General features: G+C 48.5%; 1 protein-coding gene across 1 annotated transcript in view; it reads left to right on the forward strand.

Moving 5' to 3' along the window:
- The window catches only part of LOC112071691 (sodium/hydrogen exchanger 7-like), a 46,688-nt gene that overhangs the window by 4,378 nt on the left and 30,838 nt on the right, over positions 1–11,472 (forward strand). The window contains 6 exon segments of the mRNA XM_024139129.2: positions 1,594–1,801; positions 2,453–2,495; positions 2,497–2,523; positions 10,268–10,344; positions 10,416–10,528; positions 10,726–10,831. Coding sequence (XP_023994897.2) covers positions 1,594–1,801; positions 2,453–2,495; positions 2,497–2,523; positions 10,268–10,344; positions 10,416–10,528; positions 10,726–10,831 — 574 coding nt within the window.

Below are 11,472 nucleotides of genomic sequence, written 5' to 3' on the forward strand. Positions count from 1 at the left end.
CGACACAGCCAAACAGGACGGTGTATAAGCCCCAGGACAGAGTGACAATTCACAGGACGGTAGAGCCCCAGGACAGAGTGACAATTCACAGACGGTAGAGCCCCAGGGACAGAAGTGACAATTCACAGGACCGGTAGAGCCCACAGGGAACAGAGACAATTCACAGGACGGTAGACCCCAGCGACAGAAGACCAATTTCACAGGACGGTAGAGCCCAGGCGACAGTGGCAATTCACACAGGACGGTAGAGCCCCAGGCGACAGTGCAATTTCACAATCTCTCTCTTGGTAGGACGGTAGAGCCCCAGGGACAGTGGCAATTCACAGGACGGTAGAGCCCCAGGGACAGAGACAATTCACAGGACGGTAGAGCCCCAGGGACAGACCATAGCATCCTAAGAGTTACTGTACTCCTTCTGTCTTACTGTATTCAATACAAGGCATCCAAACCTCATGAAAGTCACCTGGTAAACCCTTCATTTGAGTGTTAGTTACACCTCATCTCTCTCACTGCTAGGCCTATTTGTAGGTGAATTGTAGTCTGTTCTGTGATAGCATCCTTATGTGGACATCGGGACAACATTTGTGCTTTACTTGGGCAGGAACTCACCACAACTGAGTTCCCGGGACATCCAATTTTCTACTGCTTGAGTTCCTGATAGAATATTGGATAAAATGACCACCAGCACCTAATTCAGTCCTAGTCAAGCACCATGTTGCAGGAGAATAACACATATTGTCAGAAATAGAAACCGTTTCACATGGCATATGCCTCTTAGGTGTCATTAGTAGGATGGTTGCCACAGCCCGCTGGGGTTGCCTAGGGGACCAGAATCTGTCCGTCTATCTCTCTGCGTAGTCTGTGTGTGAGCCTGGCCCTCTTTGAGATGCCCTGCACACCGTCACCAGCTGGTCTTAGCTGGAGGACAGACAGACAGACGCAGCTGCCGTTTGTTGCTGAGACATGTCTGACTCTATGCCTAATACTGACTTAAGCAGTAATAATAATAATAATAAATAATGTAGCTAGTAATAATAATAATGTAGTTCGTAATAATAATAATAAATAATGTAGCTAGTAATAATAAGCTGAAATAAAATATCCCAGAAATGTTCCATTTGCACAAAAAGCTTATTTCTCTCAAATGTTGTGCTCAAATTAGTTTACATCCCTGTTAGTGAGCATTCCTCCTTTGCCAAGATAATCCATCCACCTGACATGTGTGGCATATCAAGAAGCTGATTAAACAACATGATCATTACACAGGTGCAACTTGTGCTGGGGACAATAAAAGGCGGTTTTGTCACACAACACAATGCCACAGATGTTTTGAGGGATTGTGCAATTGACATGTTGAGTGTAGGAATGTCCACCAGAACGGTTGCCAGAGAATTGAATGTCAATTTCTCTACCATAAGCCACCTCCAACCCGGTTTAAGAAATTTTGGCAGTGTAAAGATATTCTATCCTCGGTATATATCTCTCTCTCTCTCGCCCTCCCTCTCTCTCTCTCGCCTTCCCTTCCTCTCTCTCGCCCTCTCTCTCTCTCGCTCCCTCTCTCTCTCGCCCTCTCTCTCTCTCTCTCMTTCCCAGGACTGTTGGTAGGTGTGATCCTGCGTTATGGAATCCCAGCCACCAGCTACCACAAAAAAACTCCTCCCAGCTGTTCTCTTGAGGAGGGGCCAGTCAGTACGCTCCTACTGAACGTCAGTGGGAAGTTCTTTGAGTACACGCTGAAAGGAGAGATCAACTCGAGGGAGATACACAACGTGGAGCAGAATGACATGCTGCGTAAGGTAACATCACACACCAACACACACACACACCAATGTTGGAACAGAATGATATGCTGCACACTAATATAGTATGATAACCCCTCAACTACTGACTAAACACAACTGAACTGTATAACCCCCCCACCTACTGACTAAACACAACTGAACTGTATAACCCCCAACTACTGAACTGTATACCCCCCCCCAACTACTGAACTGTTAACCCTCCCCCCCCCCCCCAAACTACTGAACTGTATAACCCCCCCCCCCAACTACTGAACTGTATAACCCCCCCCCCCAACTACTGAACTGTATAACCCCCCCCCTACTGACTGTATAACCCCCCCCCAACTACTGCACTGTATAACCCCCCCCCAACTACTGACTGAAACAACTGAACTGTAATAACCCTCCCCCACATACTGACTAAACACAGCTTGAACTTGTCGAAAGGCATCCTGAAATCATTTTCAGAGTACAGTCAAACCCATTTCCATGTCATCCTCTGCATCCTAAATTGTCGTTGTCTGTACAGTCCAGGCTCGCTAGGTATTTGATCACAAGCAGCCCTTGTTGGCAGTGCTTTACAATGTAACCTCTTTTGTCATCAGGCTAATAGCAACTTGTTTATGATTGATCTGTTAACATGCATGTTTTTCTCCTAAATGTACAGGTTACTTTGACCCTGAAGTATTCTCAATATCTGTACCTCCAATCATTTTTCCATGCTGGATATAGTCTCAAAAAGGTAAGTGACAGCTTTAAACATTTGTATTTGTATTCTGTATTTTTTTTAAAAACTTTTTATTTAACGAGGCAAGTCGGTTAAGAACAATTCTATTACATGACTGCTACTGCAAACCTAACCCGACTGCCAAACCAACGTCGCTGCGACAGCACCAACCTCCCTAACCGGCGCACTGGACAAACCGTCCCCTAACTCGGACGAAACCTGGGCAAACCTCCCCTCCCCTAACCCTGGACGACGCTGGGCCAAACCCTCCCCTAACCCGACGACGCTGGGACAAACCCTCCCCTAACCTGGCGCGCTGGGCAAACGCATCTCGCCTACCACGGACGCTGGCAAACCTCCCCTAACCGACGACGCTGGGCCAAACCCTCCCTAACCGAACGACGCTGGGAAAACCCTCCCTAACCTGGCGACGCTGGGGCAAACCTCCCTAACCGACGACGCTGGCCAACACCCTCCCTAACCCAGACGACGCTGGGCAAACCCCCCCTAACCGAACGACGCTGGGACACACCTCCCTAACCCGAACGACGCTGGGACAAACCTCCTAACCTGGCGACGCTGGGCCAAACCTCCCTAACCCGGACGACGCTGGGCAAACCCTCCCCTAACCGGACGACGCTGGGCCAACCCTCCCTAACCCGACGATGCTGGCGCCAAACCCTCCCTAACCTGGCGACGCTGGGACCAAACCTCCCCTAACCCAGACGACGCTGGGCCAAACCCTCCCCAGACGCACGCTGGGCCCAAACCCTCCCCTAAACCCGACGACGCTAGTGGCCAAACCGCTCCCCTAACCCGGATAACGCTGGTGTGTGGAGGAATATCAGACTGGTACTCTCTGATACTGGCCTGTGGGACGCTGTGAAGGACACATATCAGACTGGTACTCTCTGATACTGGCCTGTGGGACTGCTGTGAAGGACATATCAGACTGGTACTCTCTGATACTGGCCTGTGGGACGGCTGTGAAGGACATATCAGACTGGTACTCTCTGATACTGGCTGTGGGACTGCTGTGAAGGACATATCAGACTGGTTACTCTCTGATACTGGCCTGTCTGACTGCTGTGAAGGACATATCAGATGGTACTCTCTGATACTGGCTTCTGACTGCTGTGAAGGACATATCAGACTGGTACTCTCTGATACTGGCCTGTCTGACGGCTGTGAAGGACATATCAGACTGGTACTCTCTGATACTGGCCTGTGGGACGGCTGTGAAGGACATATCAGACTGGTACTCTCTGATACTGGCCTGTCTGACTGCTGTGAAGGACACATATCAGACTGGTACTCTCTGATACTGGCTGTGGGACGGCTGTGAAGGACACATATCAGACTGGTATCTCTGATACTGGCCTGTGGGCGGCTGTGAGGACATATAGACTGGTACTCTCTGATACTGGCCTGTTGACTGCTGTGAGGACACATATCAGACTGGTACTCTCTGATACTGGCCTGTCTGACTGCTGTAGAGGACACATATCAGACTGGTACTCTCTGATACTGGCTGTGGGACGGCTGTGAAGGACACATATCGAGACTGTCTCTCTGATACTGGCCTGTGGGACTGCTGTGAAGAGACATATCAGACTGGTACTCTCTGATACTGGCCTGTGGACGGCTGTGAAGGACACATATCAGACTGGTACTCTCTGATACTGCCTGTGGACGGCTGTGAAGGACATATCAAGACTGGTACTCTCTGATACTGGCCTGTGGGACTGCTGTAAAGACACATATCAGACTGGTACTCTCTGATACTGGCCTGCAAGTAAGCATTTCGTTAGACGATGTATACCAGGCATATCCCGTACATACAGTGCCTTCGGAATGTATTTAGACCCCTTGACTTTTTCCATATTTTGTTACGTTACAGCCTCATTCTAAAATAGATTTTWAAAAATCACATCAATCTACACACAATACCCAATAATGACAAGGCGAAAACAGGAAAACAAATGTGTTAATGCGGAAATACCTATTTGCATAAGTATTCAGATCTTTTGCTATGAGACTCGAAGTTGAGCTCCAGTGCATCCTGTTTCCATTGATCATCTTGAGATGTTTCGACAACTTGATCGGAGTCCACCTGTGGTAAATTCAATTGATTGGACATGATTTGGAAAGGCAAACAGGTCGAAGGAATTGTCCCTAGCGCTCCGAGACAGGATTGTGTCGAGGCACAGATCTGGGGAAGGGTACCAAAAAATGTCTGCAGCATTGAAGGTTGCCAAGAACACAGTGGCCTCCATCATTCTTAAATGGAAGAAGTTTGGAACCATCAAAGACTCATCCTAGAGCTGGCCYCCCGGCCAAACTGAGCAATCGGGGGAGAAGGGAAATTGTCAGGACGGTGACCAAGAACCTGATGGTCACTGACAGAGCTGTAGAGTTCCCTCTGTGTAGATGGGACAACCTTCCAGAAGGACAACCATCTCTGCAGCACTRCACCAATCAGGCCTTCATGGTGTGTCCAGACAGAAGCCACTCCTCAGTAAAAGGCACATGACAGCCAGCTTGGGGTTTGCCAAAAGGCACCTAAAGACTCTCAGACCATGAGAAACAAGATTCTCTGGTCTGATGAAACCAAGATTGAACTCTTTGGCCTGAATGCCAAGCGTCACGTCTGAAGGAAACCTGGAACCATCCCTATGGTGAAGCAATGTGGCGGCAGCATCATGCTGTGGGTATGTTTTTCAGCTGCAGGGACTGGGAGACTAGTCAGGATCGAGGGAAAGATGAACGGAGCAAAGTATTTGTATTTATTATGGATCGCTATTAGCTGCTCCACTTTCAGCCAGGAGAGATTGACATGCATATTATTAATATTAGCTCTCTGTGTACATCCAAGGGCCAGCCGTGCTGCCCTGTTCTGAACCAATTGCAATTTTCCGAAGTCCTTTTTTGTGGCACCTGACCACACGACTGAACAGTAGTCAAGGTGCGACAACTAGGGCCRGTAGGACCTGCCTTGTTGATAGTGCTGTTAAGAAGGCAGAGCATCACTTTATTATAGACAGACTTCTCCCCCATCTTAGCTACTGCTGCATCAATATGTTTTGACCATGACAGTTTACAATCTAGTGTTACTCCAAGTAGTTTAGCCATCTCAACTTGCTCAATTTCCACATTATTTATTAGTTTATTAGATTTAGTTGAAGTTTAGGGTTTAGTGAGTGCTTGTTCTAAATACAATGCTTTTAGTTTTTGAAATATTTAGGGCTAACTTATTCCTTGCCACCCACTGAAACTAACTGCAACTCTTTGTTAAGTGTTGCAGTCATTTCAGTCGCTGTAGTAGCTGACGTGTGTAGTGTTGAGTCATCCGCATACATAGACACTGGCTTTACTCAAAGRCAGTGGCATGTCGTTAGTAAAAATTGGAAAAAGCAAGGGGCCTAAACAGCTACCCTGGGGAATTCCTGACTCTACAGAGAGATCCTTGATGAAAACCTGCTCAGGACCTCAGACTGGGGCAAAGGTTCACCTTCCAACAGGACAACGATCCTAAGCACACAGCAAAGACAATACAGGAGTGGCTTCAGGACAAGTCTCTGAATGTCCTTGAGTGGCCCAGCTAGAGCCTGGACTTGAACCCGATCAAACATCTCTGGAGAGACCTGAAAATAGCTGTGCAGCGACGCTCCCCATCCAACCTGATAGAGCTTGAGAGGATCTGCAGAGAAGAATGGGAGAAACTTCCCAAATACAGGTGTGCCAAGCTTGTAGCATCATACCCAAGAAGACTCATTTGCTGTGATCGTGCCAAAGGTGCTTCAACATAAACTCAGCAAAAAAGAACGTCCTCTCACTGTCAACTGCGTTTATTTTCAGCAAACTTAACATGTGTAAATATTTGTATAAACATAAGAATCAACAACATGATACCTAAACTGAAACAGTTCCACAGACATGTGACTAACATAAATTGAATAATGTGTCCTGAACAAGGGGGGTCAAAATCAAAAGTAACAGTCAGTATCTGGTGTGGCCACCAGCTGCATTAAGTCCTGCAGTGCATCTCCTCCTCATGGACTGCACCAGATTTGCCAGTTCTTGCTGTGAGATGTTACCCCACTCTTCCACCAAGGCACCTGCAAGTTCCCAGACATTTCTTGGGGAATGGCCCTAGCCCTCACCCTCCGATCCAACAGGTCCCAGAGGTGCTCAATGGGATTGAGATCCGGGCTCTTCGCTGGCCATGGCGAACACTGACATTCCTGTCTTGCAGGAAATGACGCACAGAACGAGCAGTACGGCTGGTGCATTGTCATGCTGGAGGGTCATATCAGGATGAGCCTGCAGGAAGGGTACCACATCAGGGAGGAGGATGTCTTCCCTGTAACGCACAGCGTTGAGATTGCCTGCAATGACAACAAGCTCAGTCCGATGATGCTGTGACACACCGCCCCAGACCATGACGGACCCTCCACCTCCAAATTCTAGAGTACTCTAGAGTACAGGCCTCGGTGTAACGCTCATTCCTTCTACGATAAACGCGAATCCGACCATCACCGCTGGTGAGACAAAACGCGACTCGTCAGTGAAGAGCACTTTTTGCCAGTCCTGTCTGGTCCAGCGACGGTGGATTTGTGCCCATAGGCGACGTTGTTGCCGGTGATGTCTGGTGAGGACCTGCCTTACAACAGGCCTACAAGCCTCAGTCCAGCCTCTCTCAGCCTATTGCGGACAGTCTGAGCACTGATGGGGGGTTGTGCGTTCCTGGTGTAACTCGGGCAGTTGTTGTTGCATCCTGTACTTGTCCCGTAGGTGTGATGTTCGGATGTACCTATCCTGTGCAGGTTTTGTTACACGTGGTCTGCCACTGCGAGGACGATCAGCTGTCCGTCCTGTCTCCCTGTAGCTCTGTCCTTAAGGCATCTCACAGTACGGACATTGCAATTCATTGCCGTGGCCACATCTGCAGTCCTCATGCCTCCTTGCAGCATGCCTAAGGCACGTTCACGCAGATGAGCAGGGACCCTGGGCATCTTTCTTTTGGTGTTTTTCAGAGTCAGTAGAAAGGCCTCTTTAGTGTCCTAAGTTTTCATAACTGTGACCTTAATTGCCTACCGTCTGTAAGCTGTTAGTGTCTTAAAGACCGTTCCACAGGTGCTTGTTCATTAATTGTTTATGGTTCATTGAACAAGCATGGGAAACAGTGTTTAAACCCTTTACAATGAAGATCTGTATAGTTATTTTTAGTTTTCACGAATTATCTTTGAAAGACAAGGTCCTGAAAAAGGGACGCTTCTTTTTTTTCTGAGTTTAGTACCGAGTAAAGGGTCTGATGTCTCATGTGATATTACATTTTTTTTTAAATATGCAAAAATGTCTATAAACCAGTTTTTGCTTTGTCATTATGCAGTATTGTGTGTAGATGAGGGGAAAAAACAATTGAATCCATTTTAGAATAAGGTTGTAACGTAACAAAGTGGAAAAATTCAATGTGTCTGAATACATTCCGAATGCACTGTATGACTAACACAACTTGATACAATGCTTAAACAACCCATGGGCGAGTCAGTGCTTAAACAACCCATAACACTGGAGTGATAAATCATCAGATGATCATGTGCAAGTAGAGATACTGGTGTGCAAAAGAGCAGAAAAGTAAATAAATAAAAACAGTATGGGGGTGAGGTAGGTAAATTGGGTGGGCTATATACCGATGGACTATGTACAGCTGCAGCGATCGGTTAGCTGCTTAGATAGCAGATGTTTAAAGTTGTTGAGGGAGATAAAAGTCTCCAACTTCAGAGATTTTTGCAATTCGTTCCAGTCGCAGGCAGCAGAGAACGGGTGGGTGTAGCCATCGTGACCAGTGAACTGAGATAAGGCGGCACTTTACCTAGCATAGCCTTGTAGATGACCTGGAGTCTATGGATGATATGTCTATGATTGCTTCCAGGTGTCAGTGGGACACTGAAAAATACGATTGTGTGAAAAATGTACAGTTTGGAAAGCAAATGCTGTGGTTACTAAATGTGTTGTGATACAATAATAACTATTTTATTTCACCCCGTTTTCTCCCCAATTTCGTGGTATCCAATTGGTAGTTAGTCTCATTGCTGCAACTCCCGTACGGACTCGGGAGAGGCGAAGGTCAAGAGCCGTGCGTCCACCGAAACACAACCCAACCAAGCCGCACTGCTTCTTGACACAATGCCAGCTTAACCCAGAAGCCACACCAATGTGTCGGAGGAAACACCGTACAGCTGGCGACCGTGTCAGKATGCATGCGCCCTGCCCGCCACAGGAGTTGCTAGTGCACGATGGGACAAGGACATCTATGCCGGCAAAACCCCCCCCTAACCCGGACGACGCTGTGTGCCGCCCCATGGGTCTCCCGGTCGCGGCTAGCTGCGACAGAGCCCACACACGAACCAGGATCTGAGCCTGGACACGAACCAGGATCTCTAGTATCTTAGACCACTGAGACAGAGCCTGGACACGAACCAGGATCTGAGCCTGGACACGCGAAGCCACGGATCCTGAGCCTGGACACGAACCAGGATCATGGCCTGGAAGCACGAACCAGGATCTGAGCGCTGGACTACCTGAACGACAGGATCTGTAGTAACACAGTCTAGCACTGAGAGTGCAATGTCTTAGACCGCCTGAGGACAGAGCCGGACTAGAATCCAGGATCTCTAGTGTCTTAGACCCTGAGACAGAGCCTGGACTGGAACCAGGATCTCTAGTGTCTGTAGACCACTGAGACAGAGCCTGGACTGGAACCAGGATCTCTAGTGTCTTGGACCGCTGAGACAGAGCCTGGACTAGAACCAGGATCTCTAGTGTCTTAGACCACTGAGCAGAGCCTGGACTGGAACCAGGATCTCTAGTGTCTTAGACCGCTGAGACAGAGCCTGGACTGGAGGCTAACTAAGTTGGCCCTTAGTTAGCCTGCCCCAGAGCAGGTCAGTTCTGATGTAGGATAAATGGAGTTGGCCCTTAGTTAGCCTCGGCCCCAGAGCAGGTCAGTTCTGAATGTAGGATAAATGGAGTTGGCCCTTAGTTAGCCTGCCCAGAGCAGGTCCGTTCTGAATGTAGATAAATGGAGTTGGCCCTTAGTTAGCCTGCCCCAGAGCAGGTCAGTTCTGAATGTAGGATAAATGGAGTTGGCCCTTAGTTAGCCTGCCCCAGAGCAGGTCCGTTCTGAATGTAGGATAAATGGAGTTGGCCCTTAGTTAGCCTGCCCCAGAGCAGGTCGTTCTGAATGTAGGATAAATGGAGTTGGCCCTTAGTTAGCCTGCCCCAGAGAAGGTCCGTTCTGAATGTTTCATTGCCATAGAAATGTACCTACTAAAAGGTGAGCTTCTTGTTAGACTGTTCTGTGTTCTCCTGCCAGTCCAGTCACACTCCCATGAGGAGGAGGGTCTGTTATAGAGGGAGTGACCAGGTCACCAATGGCTGGTGGCTAGAAGGGACCCAGAAGAGAGACTGCAAGTTGCTCTCCTGAGGGAGATGACAGGCAACCCTCTCCCTGCACACCAAGGCCCTCTTGTGGGGGGAGATGACAGGCAACACTCTCCCTGCACACCAAGGCCCTCTTGTGAGGGGAGATGACAGGCAACCCTCTCCCTGCACACCAAGGCCCTCTTGTGGGGCTGACTGACATATCAATGGCACAGAAATACATGTTTATTTAATGCCCATGTAGATCACACACTGACCTCTCTACATTCTATGATGTAGCCTATCGATTATAACATCCCTTGTCTTTTTCCAGAGACACTTCTTCAGGAACCTGGGCTCCATCATAACCTATGCCTTCCTAGGAACAGCTATCTCATGCTTCGTCATTGGGTGAGTCAGTGTGTTGTTGGGGCTGATTTTAGATCATGTCTGGGTTGGAACTCTTCCTCTCCTCTCTTCAGAAACCTGATGTATGGCGTGGTGAAGCTGATGCAGTTCCTAGGGCAGCTGACTAACAAGTTCTACTACACAGACTGTCTTTTCTTTGGCGCCATCGTCTCTGCCACTGACCCAGGTAGGCACTGGAGCTCCTCCCCACCTCATCCCAGTGGAGGGCTCCCTCTACAGACCTCCAGGAGCATACCTCTGCAGTCCGTCCTTAACATATCATCCCTCCTAGTTCACTACAAGGATGGTCATGGTACATCCTGGCAAGCAACACGTTGCTCCCCAACTCTCTTAAGCGTGTGTGTGTGTGTGTGTGTATTTCAGTGACGGTGCTGGCCATCTTCAATGAGCTCCATGCAGATGTGGATCTTTATGCCCTGCTGTTTGGAGAGAGTGTCATGAACGACGCAGTGGCCATCGTCCTCTCCTCGTAAGTTACCGTGCTTCTCTCTCGCTCTGTCTGTCTCGCTCTGTCTGTCTCTCTCGCTCTGTCTCTATCGCTCTGTCTGTCTCGCTCTGTCTCTCTCGCTCTGTCTCTCTCGCTCTGTCTCTCTGTGTGTGTGTCAGAGGGTTCCTCAGTTTCTGGGAAATATTCCTGTTCCGTCCTCGTTTCCCCTCCTTTTCGCCGATGTTGTAGAGATTCCTCACCGAGGTGACAGACAGTGTTACATCACTAGTGTTGTCCATCTGGAGCTGAGACAGACCTGGTGCTCTACTGACCCCTGCTGGAAATGCCTAGTGTGGTGTAGCTGGCAGCTGCAACGGCACACCAGGTGTTATGTGAAAGAGCGTATGATACAATTAAAAAAGGTTTTATTGTCACATACATCGGATGGTGCAGTGATGAAATGTGCATATTTGCTTTTAACTGGGTCAGTCATCGTCAGTTGGAGTATGTAGTAGGATGGGGATTCTACTAGTTTTACTGGCGTCAGTCATAGTAGTATGCTACTAGCGTGTTGTTTTACTGCGCTTGTCAGTCGTCGGTTGTGATGATAATAGCGTGTATGTTTATCTTACAGGGTCAGTCATTGTTAGAGTATGATAGGTGTTGTGTTTACTGGGTTTCAC

Source organism: Salvelinus sp. IW2-2015, unplaced genomic scaffold (genome assembly GCF_002910315.2).
Source record: "Salvelinus sp. IW2-2015 unplaced genomic scaffold, ASM291031v2 Un_scaffold1683, whole genome shotgun sequence".
NCBI lineage: Eukaryota > Metazoa > Chordata > Actinopteri > Salmoniformes > Salmonidae > Salvelinus > Salvelinus sp. IW2-2015.